We start from the raw sequence: 14897 nt of genomic DNA on the forward strand, positions 1-14897 counted from the left end.
CTAGATCTCCGAAGCCATTGTTAAACTTTCAATCCAAGCATTCCAAAATAGTAAAAAAAAAAGAACGGAATTGCCATGTCGTGCCTTAAGTCTTCTCTCACCAGATCGTGCATGCACAAAATGAATAATAATAATATTTGGGGTTTTACGTGCCAAAACCACTTTCTGATTATGAGGCATGCCGTAGTGGAGGACTCCGGAGATTTAGACCACCTGGGGCTCTTTAACGTGCACCTAAATCTAAGCACACGGGTGTTTTCGCATTTCGCCCACAAAATGAGCGCCAGTCTTAATGCACAGGTCCGGTGCCTGTTAGAGACAGGTTATCCTAGCGTAGCAGTGGCCGCTGTGGCTGAGCGCCTAACGAAGCAGATTCCGAAGGGGACGGACATGATTACAAAAAGCAGTAATAGCAAGAAAAGAGTAGTAGCTACTCCGCACATTCATTCAGTATCGCATAGGCTTAGAAAAGTTCCAAGTAGATATGATGTTAATGTTGTTTTTATTGCTCCCAATAAGCTAGGCAAGATATGCGCTGCCGTGCGGAGGAAAAAGGAGCAGGTGAAGGGCAAGGAAAGAACAGATATTTGTCCAGTGAACCACATCAAGAACAACAATTTTACTGGCTGTCGTATGGGTGTGGTATATAAAGTTATCTTTAGCTGTGGCCATTTCTACGTAGCGCACACGGGGCGGTGTATCAATCAGAGGCTAATGGAACATAAAAGGTCGTTAACCGGTGGATCGCCTTCTAATCTTTCCTTACAATGCCAAGATTGTAACTGCACGCCTGAGTTAGATGAATGCGCGATATTGTACAGGCGTAAGAATGAAGATACGCGTCTTACGGTCGAGGCATGGCATATCAATAATGATGGAAATGCGTGCGTGACTAAGCCTTCGATTACCTTACATAAGGAAGAGATCAATTGCCTTAACAGGTGTCTCTCACGTAGACCGGCACGTGTACCCGATTGACACGTGCTGTTACGATTCCAGAGCATGCGCAGATGAGTTTTGTGTCTTCTTTCTTTTATTCGCCTCAGTGCTTCCTTCAATTGATAGTCGGCGTTCGTGTTGTCCACTTCTCTTCTCTTGTGTCCGTGTCTGCACGCCTTACCCCTTTTTTTGCATGAGGAGGCCGAGCTGCAAAGTGAGCCTCCCCCCCCCACCCCCCCATCCCGGGCGAAATTTTTGGCTACGCCGCTGGTACTAGAGCTAATGAATGAAAACGTGACTAGGCTAGCTTCAGAGGCAGCAGTTGAGGTGGGAGGCAAGGCACCAAGGCAACCAGTAGGCAAGCTCTCCCAAGTAACAAAGGAATAAATAAACGACAAAGAATGAAAGTGTCCAAGTCAACAGATAAGATGGAATTAGCAGAACTGTCAAAACTGATCAACAAGGCGAAAATAAGTGTTATTCGAAACTATAACATTGAGAAAGGCTGAAGAAGTCGTAAAACATGGACGCAGCCTGAATTCAATGAGAAAGAAACTTGGCATAAGACAAACCAAGATATATGCACTGAAAGATAAGCAGGGTAATATCACAAGCAATCTCGAAGATACAGTAAAAGAAGCGGAAGAATTCTATACTGACCTGTACAGTATCCAGAGGAGTCAGGATACCTCCATTAGAAACAGTGATGAACAGGGTACAGAAACTCCTCCTATAACTAGCGATAAGGTCGGAAGGGTCTTGCAAGACATGAAACCAGGAAGAGCGAGAGGAGAAGATGGAATAACAGTAGATTTAATAAAAGATGGATGAACCATAATGCTTGGGGAACTGGTGGCTCTTTATACGAAATGTCTATCGACTGCAAGGGTCCCAGGAAACTGCAAGAATGCAAACATTATACTAATACACAAAAAGGGAGACGTTAAAGAATTGAAAAATTATAGGTCCATTAGCTTACTCCCAGTATTATATAAAATATTTACCAAAATAATCTCCAATAAGATAAGGGCAACACTGGGCTTTAGTCAACCAAAGGAACAGGCTGGCTTCAGGAAGGGATACTCTACAATGGATTACATCCATGTCAATAATCAGGTAATCGAGAAATCCGCAGAGCACAATAAGCCTTTCTATATGTCTTTTATAGATTACGAAAAGGCATTTGATTCAGTAGAGATACCAGCAGTCATAGAGGCATTACGTAAGTAAGGAGTACAGGACGCTTACGTAAATATCTTGGAAAGTATCTACAGAGATTTCACAGCTACCTTAATTCTACACAAGAAAAGCAGAAAGATACCTATAAAGAAAGGGGTCAGACTAGGAGACACAATCTCTCCAATGCTACTCACTGCGCGCTTGGAAGAAGTATTCAAGCTATTAAACTGGGGAGGCTTAGGAGTAAGGATCGATGGAGAATATCTCAGCAACCTTCGATTTACCGATGACATTGTTCTATTCAGCAACAGCGCAGACGAGTTACAACAAATGATTGAGGGAAAGCACGGCGAAGGCGAGAGATGGAAATTCAAGACGATGAGCAAAACGAGAACAAGGTGAAAGCTGGAGCCAACGTTTCGACAAGTGGACTTTTCTTCAAGGCGACATATGCTTTCCTCGCCACAATATATATAGGTGGTTTCTTCTAAACGAGAACAAGGTGAAAGTAGGAGCCAACGTTTCGACAAGTGGACGTGTCTTCTTTAAGGGGACATACGCTTTCCTTGCCACAGTATATATAACAGAAGAACCCCACCTATATATACTGTGGCGAGGAAAGCATATGTCGCCTTGAGGAAGACAAGTCCACTTGTCTAAACGTCCAATTGGCTCCTGCTAACGAATGACTGAGGACTGAGACAAAGAATAGCCGGGCAAAGGAACAAGAGTTCAAGATCGCCAGTCAGCCTCTAGAGTCTGTGAAGGAGCGCCTTTACCTAGGTCAATTAATCACAGCGATCCCTGATCATGAGAAAGAAATTCATAGAAGAATGAAAATGGGTTGGATCGCATACGGCAGACACTGTCAGTTCCTGACTGGAAGCTTACTATTATCATTGAAAAGGAACGTGTACGATCAGCGCATTTTACCAGTGCTGACATATGGGGCAGACACTTGAAGACTGACAAAGAAGCTTGAGAACAAGGACCACGCAAGGAGCGATGGAACGAAGATTGCTAGGCATAACGTTAAGAGACAGAAAGAGAGCTGTTTGGATCAGAGAGCAAGCGGGTATAGACGACATTCTAATTGACATCAAGAGAAAAAAAATGGAGCTGGGCAGGTTATGTAATGCGCCGGTTAGATAACCGTTGTATTATTAGTGCTACAGAATAGGTACAAAGAGAAGGGAAACGCAGTCGAGGACGGCAGAAGACTAGGTGGAGCGATGAAATTAGGAAATTCGCGGGCGCTAGTTGGAATCGGTTGGCGCAGGACAGGGGTAATTAGAGATCGCAGGGAGAGGCCTTTGTCCTGCAGTGCACATAAAACAGGCTGATGATGATGATGACTCCTGTCATGTATATTCACGCTCTGAACCACCTCCTGGTGCGGTGTGCAAGACAGCTACAGCAGTAGCAGCAGTGGAAAAGTCAAAGGAAGAGGCAAAGAAAACTTGACTTAAAAAAAATAAACAGGGAAGAACTGCTTCACGGCCAATACTCCAAGTGGAAAGTTTCATTGCTTTCGAACAATAAAAAAACGGAGAAAAAGAAGAGCCTGCTAGAATTTTGCAATAACAAACCTGATGCTTTCATTTTATCTTACCTAGTATATAGATCCGCTGTGTGACGTGCCTAAAGGCAGCATCTTTACGCTCGGAGCAACAACGCAATTGCTCTTATAGCTATTTTTCTTTTCAAAACGCGCGCCATTGAAGGTAGCCAGAAGACCGGAACTCTTAAATAACACCTATAAAATAAATAGCATAATATGTGACAAAAATACCTCAAAACAAAACAAATGCAGAGCAAATGACAAAATATATTCAGGATGTCAATTTATAAAACAGTTTGAATGTTTCTAAATGCGCTCCAGATTGGTGCTAAAACGTTAGCGGGCTCGTAACACTGGGTGATTGTAACTGGGGTGGATCGTCGTCACATAAATTTTCATCAAATAACTGAGAATGATATAGAATATCTGAAGTACTCCAGCTTATTATGAGCCTAAACAGTATTCTAAGCGATCTCATTGCAAAGATTACCTCAGGCTCTTTCTCAACTTCATTTAATGCGCTTATCGAAGTGAGCAAGTACTGCCGTAAGGACTCCACGGCTGTGTCGGAATTCTGCGCTCTTGGAGGCATATCAGCCCTCCTCGGGCTAGTGGAGAAGCCAAAATACTCGGATATATGTCTTAGCATACTCGCTAACTGCTGTTTAATTGATAAAGCACGTGAAGAGGTACGAACTAACTGCAGTGCCTAGCGGGCCTCCGCTACCACGGGAGCGGTTGCTTATCTTCTCATTTTGTTTCCTTTAAAGGTCATCAGACGCGGTGGCTGTCGGAGTATTGGTAAGAAGACTCTTCCATTTGTTTCGTGCTACGCAGCGTTTAGATGAAGTTATCGAAACTCGCGCTGTTCCATTTTTGAAATTTTACTTCCAGCGAGAATCCTATCATGCATCGAAAAGGAAAGCGTCCGAAACCGGGCTTGCCGAGGACTCGCCAATATAGCGATGACGAGTCGAGGGGCCAAGGAGATTCACGGCTGCAAAGCCGTCGAGCACGTTGTCACTTTCCTCACTTCGCCTACATCATGCGAAAGCCAAGCCACGGCGCTGCGCGCCGTAAGGTAAATGGACGAGGTCGGCCAGCGCCCGCACTTTTGGTTTCGTTTCCGATATTCGACTTATGTACTGGTCTACGTCGTGCGACATAACTGCGTCTGAACGCCTTGAACGCTTGCAGGATACTCGCCAACACTCCCGAAAGTCGCGATGACTTGATTATCCACAAAGCTCCTGCCGCTGTTGTGACATTCCTGCAGACTGAGGCCCTCCAGAAGCCCGCTGTTCAAGCGCTCGCATCACTCACGCAGTCCTGTAGCTTAGAGTGTGCTTTGCAGGTAAGCTAATGACCGCTGTGTTGCTAGCTGGCAGTACTTTTGCCAGCGGCCGCATACCTGTTTAGGCTTGGTGCGCCGTGAATATGTTTTACACTGCCTTTTCGAAGTTTATGCGTGGTGTACAATTCGTAAAATCGCTTCGAGCGGTGCGGAATGATTCAGATATACTTACCAGCAGCAGTGCAGCACTCTTCATTGAAAACACTCCGAAGGCAGCAAAAGAGCGGTACAGATTTATCTGGCAAATTTCTTGCCGCTAGTTCAATGCCGATGCACGCCCACTTCAACTCTGCACAGATTATGTTGAAGTCAACTGTACAAATGTGTGGATGAATCGCAATATTGTCATGTGTCCCTGTACTTTTTGGACAGATGCATATTAGCTTCTTATATTTGTGCTAGCATAAGCTTGTTGCGTGTGTTCCATGTGTTTCTTTTAATAACTTTGCTGACTTTGTGTCGCTAGTTAAGTCTCTATTGTTGCTGTGTGCTGCCCTTGATTTTGTTGTTTTGTTTGTGTGTCAGTGTTATGCTTCTCCAACTTATGCTTCTAAAGAAATGTCTTCAGGTTCCCGTTTTCTTTTGCTCCTAATGTTTCCTGCACCGTGGGTCGATGCGAAATGTTTGCCTAGGTTTGTGGTGCTGCTGCCTGTGTCATGTGCATGCGTACTCTCTTACTAGTTAAGTACAGGAAGCTAGTAGTAGGTTTTTCTAGCCAAGCTAAGTGGATGTGGAATGTACCATGATGGTTCATTGTAATGTGAATGGATCAGTTAACCTACAGTAGCATTGATGCTTGGTAGCAAACCCTGAGCCTAAATTTTTCTTGTCTGACATGATCTGCCTTGACTGATTCATTGCTTTGACTGCGCTTCATTGCAAATAATATCACTGGTGTCCCAATTGCACCACATGATCCAGATTTTCTCGTGCATTTGGTGTGTGCACAAGTGTGGCATATTGGCACGGCAATGTTGCTCATTGTTCTGCTTCGCGTGGTACCAACAACATGCACCGTAAGTACTCGTAAGTTTAGACTCACGTCATACAGATGGGGTTACAGCAGCCAGGTATAGATGGGTAAAAGCACTAATTTATTGCGCAGTGGTTTATGTAAGCAAACAATGTACAGAAATTTTTTGTGCATTTGTATGATCACTGGAACCCAACAAAAGTCGTGCACTCTGTGAAACATATAAATGTTCCATGGCAGGTCTTCTAGTTCACTGTCCCGAACATCACATGCTTCCAAGCAGCCTTCATTCATCTTCTCTAAATTGTTGCCTTTATGGCATACAGAATGCTAATGTGTGACACTCACTCATATATCTTCCCTGCCTCATAGAAAGTTCTTGCAGTGACTAGAGACAAAAACTCAGTGTTGCCATTCGGCATTAGTACTTTTATATGTTGCTGTACAGCTTGCAGCTCAGTGACAGCGTCGGATTCAAGGAGGCACAGAAACAATTTGTAAACCTCGTGCCCTACTTACCACACCACCCTTTGTTGGTAAGACAATTGCTCCTGTGCAGGGCTGGGTAGTTGTGTAGCCAGATTTTGTAAGCACTCCTCTCAATTCATTTTTTCCCCCACCATCTGCCACAGTGGCTATGCTGTTCTGGGGACATATTCTCAGACTATCACTTTCGGAGGTAGTTCAGATGCAAGGGCATGAGGGTAGAGCAAATGTGAGAAGGCAGCTCTTGTTGAACTTTGAGACAATGAATGCCGATATAACGGATTATTGGATATAACAAAGTAAATATAATGTTTGCAAACTCATTTTTGCTGATATTAGTGTGCATACTTATAACGAAAGTACTTTCATGTTGGATGCGACTTCGTTGTAAGGAGGTTAGACTGTAGAATAAAAAAATTGCTACAAAGTACATCCACAGGTAACTATTTACACATAGTTTGCCAACTACTTCTAATGTCCTGTGTCCAACCTGGCTTCAGGTTCTTTCACCTCAATAGCTAGCTTACTTCATTACAGTCAAAGCCAAATGTGAATGTTAGGTTACTAAGGCAGCAGCACAGGAAGGCCAAAAGACAGAGGAATGTGAAACTGATGCTGCAACCACTGCTGACTGTAAACCGACACCAAGAGTGCCAGGAGTGCAGCACTCGTGGCATCAGTCTTATGTTCTTGTGTCCTGAGTCCTTCCTGTGCTGCTGCCTTAGTATGTTGAACCAGCTAGCCCATAAATTGTAAATGTTAGAGTGTTCTGCCTTGTCAACCTTCCTTTCTCACTATGCAGTGCAGATGTAACATTGTTCTCATTTTGAAATTGCTGCTCTTGGCCCACAGATCAAAGAAGCTGGTGGCTTCAAGGTCCTGGAAGAAGTTCTGCAAGCATCGGACAGCGGAGTGCTGGAATCAGCCTTTGCAGCTCTTGTCAATCTGTCTGTGGTGGGCGACGTGCGGCCAGACCTTGGTGCTGCTCAGGCTATCTCCGCCCTGATCAGGCAGCTCAGCGATTACAAGCTGGCAAAACCAAGTGAGGCCTTACTTCTACATATTTTTTTTAGCACCTTATTTAAGATGCCTTTTGCTTAGCTATTATGCATGAATTGCTAACTTTTAAGCACTACAGACTTTTGTTCTTACTGTAACTTAAATAAAATGTGGTAAAAAACACAGTCATGGGTTAATGCATGTGTGTGTATACGACCCAAGAAAAATGGCTTTGTGTGGGTGCAAATGGTGAAGGGATGGAAAATAATTTTTATGAAATCTGACCCCTGGATCACTGTGTGCCTTCTTGGCAAGGATTCCTGGACCTTGCCGACCATGGCTGCTGCAGCTGTCTTGTAAATTAGCTAACGCACAGTATAGCGCTCTTATAATAAATCGGCTCACATCTGCAGTAACCCTACACATGTGCCTGTGACCGTTGTGTTCTCTATGGAATAACACGACGGAAAATGAAATGTCTTTTTTTTTCCGCAGGGTTCATAGAACTGATGATTTATAAAACTTGCAAGTTGTATGCCGCATTACGGACAGTAGAATGAACAGTACTTTACACAGAAGGGAGAGCATGTAGTCTGATACTTAGCCATGTCTTTAAGCACTATGTGGGACAATAAGCCTTTCATGCCCGTTCCAGGCTTCTTTTTTTTTTCATGCACGTTTCTTTATTTTTTCAGGTTATGGGACACTTTTTTCGTCGCTCTGTCGCTACAGCCAAGAATCTGTCAACAGGGTCCGGATCCGTGAATCCGGAGGTCTCCCTTTGCTGGTACAGGCTCTATCAGACCAGAGCAGGAAAGAACTTTGGTCCTGCTGCGTGTGCGCGATCCTGCATTTTCGTTATGACGAGCCAAGCCTCGCGGTACTTTGGAGCCTTGACCTTGTTCCTACTCTGTTAGTACACATCAGAGACTACACCAAAAATCACAAGAAAGATCAGCATTGTGCGGATTCCACAGGCGAAACACTGAGTGGGCTGGAGGACCTAAGGTCATTAGTTATGTCTGGAGAAGCTGATGGCATTGATGACGGCTCTTTAGAAATGTCAACTGGTGCGGAAGGTTCAATTGTAAAAGATAAAGAAAGTATGAGTGATAGTGCTAAAAACAACACACACAGCAGTCGCCAAATAGTGCCGCAGATTTCCGTTTCAGACATTGGTGACGAATGTGTGGACCAGAAGAACAAGGACGAATGTGAAGTGTCAGAAACTAAGAGTGAAGTCACAGATTATGACGATGTTACTGAGCAAGTCCTAAATGAGGAAGTTTCATCAGAATTGAGCAGGCATTCTAATAAGAACACTTTTTGTATTCATAGTCCAAGTTACCGGGAAATTGAGAGCCAAAATTCTGGACCAGACGCTGGAGGTTACTGCCCAGACTTGGGCTACCACAGCAATCCTGTGTCACCTGACCAGGCTAGGCGCCCGGTGTCGCCGCTGCCTGGAACGTGGAGCCCGAGATCTACAGACAGCGGACTGTGGTCACCATGTAGTACACCGCGGTGTGACTCACCAGTGTCGGTATCGTCTCCAGAGCCTTTTCGCAGCTTCTCTCCTGTCTGTTCCGAAAGCGACAGCGACTCAGAGCAACCCATTCCTTCGTGCATAAAAAACATGGTGGAGTCGGTCTGCCGGGACATTCCAAAGAAAAGGGAGTTCATCAAGCGAAAGCGTTCTTCATTGTGCGAGGACCAAGCTGTGAAAGCATCCAGCCAGACGAGAGGTACGGAGGACGACTCTCCGCCGCGCCACGCCAAGCGAAGGCGGCGGCGCACCCTTTCAGAATCTGTCACACCTACCTACAAGGACCCTCAGGAGATGCTTCTCGATGGAATGCTCAGAATTCTGACGGTGTTCACTGTCCTAGAAATGCCAGAATATAAGTTGGGAGCAACGGATCTTTTTGATGGTTTGATGCATTACTTGTACGATGTCCCGAGCCCCTTGCAGAGGGCTAGCCAGATCATGACAAAAATAACATCAGACTTGCACTCCTTTGAGGATATTGTGTGCAGAGGAGAGGTCCTGAAACTGATAAAAAGCATAGTGGCGTGCGGTTTGAAAGGATGCAAGCACTGTCAGCAGTTTCGAGATCTCGGCAAACACTGGTTGTCCAACCTGACCCACATGGCTGAGTCTGGCTATGGCAGCGGTGTGCTGGCACACTGTTTGCTGACACAGGGCAAGGAAATTCAGACCTGCTGCTGTCTCACCATACCATACATTGTCCGGTGAGTGCTCACTTGGCACATATTTATAGTTGTAGGTAGTACTGCCTTTGGCAATATCGTTTTGAGCGTGGGAATGCTGCATTCTAGAGCTTGTTCAATGCACTGGTTTTACATGGGTTGCTTCTGTGCATGGCCTAACAAATGAGCTGCTGCTTGTGCTTATAACTCTAATAGACACTGCTGAAGTAAGTGATGCAGCATATGTGGTCATAACATGGGTCCTTGTGTCATTTTCAGCAAATTTACAATGTTCCTAATAAGGAAACTTTAGCTCGCACTCTCCAAAGTCAAATATGTTTAAAAGTGCTTAAATGCTTTTGCAAGGCAGGAACTACTTAGCTGATATGAATGAAAATTGTTGCACCTAAAAGAAAGTTGGATTATATCTTATGTGTCAGAACTTTTCTTTAATCTCCTCAAAATTTGTTTAGAGAGACTGAAGACGATTGCTAATAGAGAACTTAGAGCATGTTATTGAGATTGGTTGAATTTGCTAGCTTTGACGTGGCTGGGCCTAGAGGGACACCATCGATGCAGAAAAATATGTCGATTTCCATCTAACAGATGGCGCCATGACTAAAGCATTCATTGACGCTAAATTCTGTGGCTCCATCTGTTGGATGGAGGTAGACACATTTTTCCACATCTATGGCCTTCGGCATCGGGCCACGACAGGGTGTGCCGTCCTTCTAGGCCCCTCTAGGCATAGCAGCGTCAAAACAAACTGATCTGAATGACGACAAAATAGCGCTTACAGTTTCAGACAAGACTATGCGGTGGCCGATTTCACCATTTTTTTTCTTGCTATTATGATGACGAGCAAGTATGACAGGCTAATTAGGATCAAAGTGGGCAGCCTGGGCTGCCTTGTCATTGCACAAACACTGTATATGGTGGAGCGTTCTATTCCGGTAAACTGATACTGGAACCTGCTGAACTCTGTGCATGCGCATTCGTGATAGCCAGTATATAGTAACAGTTGCTGTATATGGTAATGCTCTGCTAAAGCTGTCTATTGTGTAGACTTGGTGTTTTTGTGTATTTACTGCTTTTTGAGAACATATTCTTGCTTTGATTTGTGCAGCAATAAGTCAATTCTACGTCAGCTGCTATTTGACTGCTCAGCGTTGGACGCCCTGCTAGACCTCCTAGAAGAAGACAAAGGTGCGATGGACAAAACCTTCTGCCAGGCTGTTGACAGCCTCGCGGCTCTGTGCGCATCGATATCGGAAAAACGTAGCCTGCTCACAACCTCCTTGCGAGGCGCATCTGGGGCAAACGACGCCTGTCGCCTTGAAGCATTCACGATGGATGTGCAATTGCAAGTAGATGACGGAAGCAGGGTTACTGGCAACAGGCTTAGGTTGAGCGAAGCAAATGACTACTTCAAGACGATGCTCAACGGACACTTTGTCGAGAAGGACCAGGAGGTAGTCGCATTCCGCAGTGCCAGCGGAAAGCCACTGAACATTGTGATACACTTCCTGCACGGGTGCAACTTTCAGACATGCGCATTTATGAGCAGTGAACTGTCGGTCAATGTGCAGCTGGACGTTTTGGGTCTCTGCGACCTCATGCTTCTTCCCAATCTACAGAGGGAGACCGAGATCAGGGTGAGGCAGAACCTCAAGTTGGAAAGCGTTTGTGACGTGTACAGCAGGGCGCTGGAGCTTGGCATGGCTGGCTTTCGCAAGGCTGCACTGTGGTTCGTATTGATGGAGAAAACGGACTCTGAACGTCGGTGCAAGTGCCTCTGTGAGCTGGTCAGCGGAAAGCATGGAGGTCAGGTCTTGGACGACATTGCCAGTTTAGTCCGCGAAAACCTGGACATGAATGACAATACCAGTGCCATTTAGTTGACCAGCTTAGTGTTTGTTTTCTGTATGTAAACACTGTATATAACTTTAGTCTACCACATGCAAAGTAAAAAATTAAAATGCAAACTGAAAGAAAATCATTGGGGACTGTTGACTAGTTTGTCTTGGATGAAATCAGCAGCTTGGTTCATCAGAACCTAAATGTCTGTGATTATTTGAGTGTCATCAAAATGGAGCTTATTTGAATGTGTGAATGGTGTATATAGCTGTGCCTGTTCTGTACAGACTTGACGTTAAAATGCAGGCTGAAGGTAAACAAATGAACAGTGTTGAACAGCTAATTTTCAGGTACTCGCGTACCAGACTAGTAATGGCTACTTGCTAGTAGCTATTACTGCTGTAGTACATGATTCAGTTGGCCAGCAATCTTTCTGAAGTACATTTGAGGTGTTTTAATGCAGGTTTGTACGTTGAAGCAAATTATATGCTCCAGCATGGGTACGCCAGCTCAGCTTTGGTCGGTGGCTGCTGTCACGTTGAAGACACTGGGCTATCAGTCGGAGCATTGCATGCACAACTAGAGCAGGATGTATTTGATATATCATATACTTTCATGGTATAGAGTACTCGGAGGAACTCGCTTCAAGTGAGAGTAACCCATTTCCCAGGCATGTCTTCCTTTTTTTTTTTTTTTTTAGGTATGTAAGGTATGTTGCTTTCTGCAAACTGGCACTTAGCACTGCATGTTGGTGTAACGCAACCATAGCTTTCAAGGTGCTGGATCTGTCTACACCGTTTCTGTGAGCTTTCTCTAATATTGTGCTGCGAACTTGAGTACAAGTTGCAGTCCAATGTTTTTTATAGCATTCCAACATAACAGCATCTGCTTTGGGTAAAACTGCCTGCAGACAGTTGTGTGCTCTGTCTCGGGCCAAACTCGAAGGAAAGCAAACTGTTTAAGCACAAATTCAAGGTAGCACTCAAAAGGCAAAATGTCGTAGCAGCGAAAGGGGCCAGTAAAGTCGTCATGCCCAAGCAGTGCATTTGGCTCACTGGCCTAAAAGGGACCTTCCAAGATTGTCTCGATGCATGCTGCAGCCATGGAGGATTCCCATCGTAGTTTTGAAAACTTACCCTTGAAGAGAACATGGTGCTTGTGTCTATGTGCATTTTTTTAAAGTGATGCTTCAAACAGCATGGACATGACAGCAAGCATCGGTCCAGTTGACTGATGGCTTAATGCACGAGACTATAGCTGTGTAAATGCCCCTGCCCCCTTTTCCCTTTTATTGCAACAGCAATTATATGAACACTCCAGGCACATTTCTGCTGTTGTCATGAGGTTCCGTATAAAGTCCAAGGGCGATAAAATCGTCACTGCGTGCCTTGTGCTGTACGTACAAGTGAAAGCATACGAGGATGAGCCTGCAATCACAGCTCAATCTCGCACATGCAAGCGAGGAAAGCGGGGAGGAAGCGCGCAGTCTTCCGTCATGTGCAAGGATCTGAGGGGTGAGGGACACGTTCTACTCCTGAAAGCCAGGCTCCTGTATCTTGAATGCCATCTGCAACAGGGACAGACTGTGTCACGTGCTGTTTTTTCGCAGCTTAGTTCGCACTGATGTGAGACGCAGCACGAAGGTTAATTCGCTCGCTGCTGCTACCGCGCTTCCTCACTCCAGCATTTTCACAGCGAGTTTCTGGTCATTCACTGAGACGTGTTCATGTTTGCTTATGCGTGCCTGACACCATGCTTGTCAATTCAGTTAGTATGCCTATGTTTACAAGTTTATACGGCCAATAAAACTACTATCCTTACTTCGTATAGCTAGCTGTCCGCTAATTTGCTATCGCAATCGATGCTTCGCCTTTAGGGCAAAACTGCTAATTTTTTTTTCTTTGCAACAAAAATGTTGAAATGAGTTACGTAAGCTATCTATATCCATTGGTGAACAAAAAGATTGGTAGGATTGTTGTGCACGTGTTATACCACCACTACCGCCTTATTTCAGACCTCATAGGCAATGGTAGAGATCTCAGATGCAGTCATCATCTGCCTTTTACGGTGTTAGTATATCTGTGACTTCACAACAATGTCCAAAGAAACCGGATGCCACGCATTCAGAGCTTCACAATCCAAGAGCAGACCAGCTTATTTTTTTTTTAATTCAGGGTCGCCAAGTTGGGGATAGCATTCCTATACAATTTCTGGTGCGTGTATGATATGGTATTGTGATTTCCTGAAGTTGGCCTTTGATTATGGATTCATAACATTATGTACTAAACATTGTCGAGATTGCAACTGGAAACAAATCTATGGAACCAACAATGACTGGCTTGCAATGCTCTTGTGAAGCTTGACACATATGTTCATATAAACAAGCTAGGACAGAAACTCAACTTAAAAAGTTTGTGCAGAAACTCCACTGGGAGTTATGTGTAAGCATTGTGCTATTTGCTCATCTCCATGCAGCCCAGTGTAATTATCAATGTTACGAAACTTCATCCGACTAGTATAAACCCTTATTAACCCTTATTGGTCAATATCAACTTTATTGGACTAGTTGTGACCCTTATCAGTTATCAACCTTATCACAATGAATCCAATCCTTATCAACCCTTATCGGCACTTATTAACCTTATCAGAATTGCTCCAACCAATATAAGCCCCTATTGCTCTTTAGCATTTATTAATTCATTGACTGCTTATGTGTCTGTGTTGCGTGATGTGAAACGCATGAGCCCTCGGAGATCGGTGGCATTTCGGTCGGTGAAGGAACACTCCAATGGAAGGTGCATCTCGCGACCACCGAAATGCATTGGGGATGTGCAGTGTTTCGTATTAATTTTTCTGATGTCTACAATGCTCTGAATTGGCCCTACATGTGGTTCTAGAGATGGATTTTATTCCACCATCACCAAATCTTTCAACAAAGCCTTCATAGAAACTGTTCACCTTTGACATTTGTTTTGCAATGCCAGTACAATGCATTTATATCGTTCAGATGCATTCACCTTCTGCAAACGTAGGTGTTTAGTTCAGTGGTTAAGACACTTGGCTTCTGAGCATGGGGTCGTAAGTTTGAAACTCACCACCGCCAATGTTTTTCCTTTCGAATTTATTTATAGCAATTCATCTTACGTGACAGACAGACACGCAGACGGGCCTCCTTGTTGGGTAGGCATAGAAATGCTTATGCATTTAAAATAAACCTCTGGGAAGCAGTGTCTACAATTGTACATGACGTGATAATGCCCGATACTATTCTCAGACTAGTAAAAAATTTTCACAGCTGTATGTCAATCCAAGCCAGCAAAGCTGTACAAGAGGGTTCT

At 44.4% G+C, this 14897-nt stretch overlaps 1 protein-coding gene across 1 annotated transcript; it reads left to right on the plus strand.

Moving 5' to 3' along the window:
* Positions 1 to 4025: 4025 nt before the first annotated feature.
* Positions 4026 to 11715, plus strand: Rnb (BTB/POZ domain-containing protein Rnb). Its single transcript, XM_075685974.1, has 7 exons — positions 4026 to 4368; positions 4450 to 4480; positions 4574 to 4760; positions 4877 to 5033; positions 7345 to 7534; positions 8187 to 9744; positions 10829 to 11715. Exons 1-7 carry the CDS (start codon positions 4126 to 4128, stop codon positions 11598 to 11600), a joined length of 3138 nt encoding a protein of 1045 aa, XP_075542089.1. The 5' UTR covers positions 4026 to 4125; the 3' UTR covers positions 11601 to 11715.
* The last annotated feature ends 3182 nt before the right edge of the window (positions 11716 to 14897 follow it).

The sequence above is a fragment of the Dermacentor variabilis genome, chromosome 3 (genome assembly GCF_050947875.1).
Source record: "Dermacentor variabilis isolate Ectoservices chromosome 3, ASM5094787v1, whole genome shotgun sequence".
Lineage (NCBI taxonomy): Eukaryota > Metazoa > Arthropoda > Arachnida > Ixodida > Ixodidae > Dermacentor > Dermacentor variabilis.

Excerpts from the sequence above, each read along its gene's own strand:
- Rnb (XM_075685974.1), top strand. The coding sequence starts at position 4,126 with ATGAGCCTAAACAGTATTCTAAGCGATCTCATTGCAAAGATTACCTCA. Across the intron at positions 4,369-4,449 it reads TTGATAAAGCACGTGAAGAG|GTCATCAGACGCGGTGGCTG; the intron begins GTACGAACTAAC and ends TTTCCTTTAAAG. Across the intron at positions 4,761-4,876 it reads ACGGCGCTGCGCGCCGTAAG|GATACTCGCCAACACTCCCG; the intron begins GTAAATGGACGA and ends GAACGCTTGCAG.